This window comes from Penaeus monodon, chromosome 30 (genome assembly GCF_015228065.2).
Source record: "Penaeus monodon isolate SGIC_2016 chromosome 30, NSTDA_Pmon_1, whole genome shotgun sequence".
In the NCBI taxonomy this organism is placed as follows: Eukaryota; Metazoa; Arthropoda; class Malacostraca; order Decapoda; family Penaeidae; genus Penaeus; species Penaeus monodon.
The window spans coordinates 23395410-23395892 of NC_051415.1; the positions used below are offsets into that span (position 1 = coordinate 23395410).

Consider the following 483-nt stretch of genomic DNA (forward strand, 5'->3'; position numbering starts at 1 on the left):
ACATCTTACATAACGTGGTAAATAATGGTAACATTGGCTACATGTTGCATATGCATCGTACAAAGACGTCACACATCATACAAAGGATGCCGGGGGACAAAACTTGATTGTTACAGAGTGCACTACGCATTACCACAGAACACCGAGGTTACACAGCATGCCTCTACTCTACTCTCACACCAAGACCAGGAACACACCAGCGAGTGCGGAGGAAAATCAATTCACAGAAATGTTAGTGTTGTCAAACTACCGCAAACAAATTCGCGTCGCCTTGCGTGTACCTATCCACGATCCTCCTGACGGCGTTGTTGTAGTCTCCCCAAGCGTCCCTGAAGAAGGGGTCCTCGAGGAAGCCGCCCCTCCGGCTCACCAGAAGGGACCGAAGGCGAGGGGTTTCACACACCATAGTGCCGCGCCTGGGGCAGGAGAACCAGTACAGTTAGACCTATCTGTCGAGGGTGGAGGGGGCGAATTACGCGGAGA

General features: G+C 51.8%; 1 protein-coding gene across 1 annotated transcript in view; it reads right to left on the reverse strand.

The window, feature by feature from the left end:
- LOC119592647 (serine/arginine repetitive matrix protein 2-like) overlaps window positions 1–483 on the reverse strand; it is a gene marked incomplete in the record, with an annotated part of 68424 nt that overhangs the window by 58773 nt on the left and 9168 nt on the right. Inside the window, 1 exon segment of the mRNA XM_037941561.1 lies at window positions 282–416. Within this exon segment, the coding sequence (XP_037797489.1) occupies window positions 282–416 (135 nt within the window).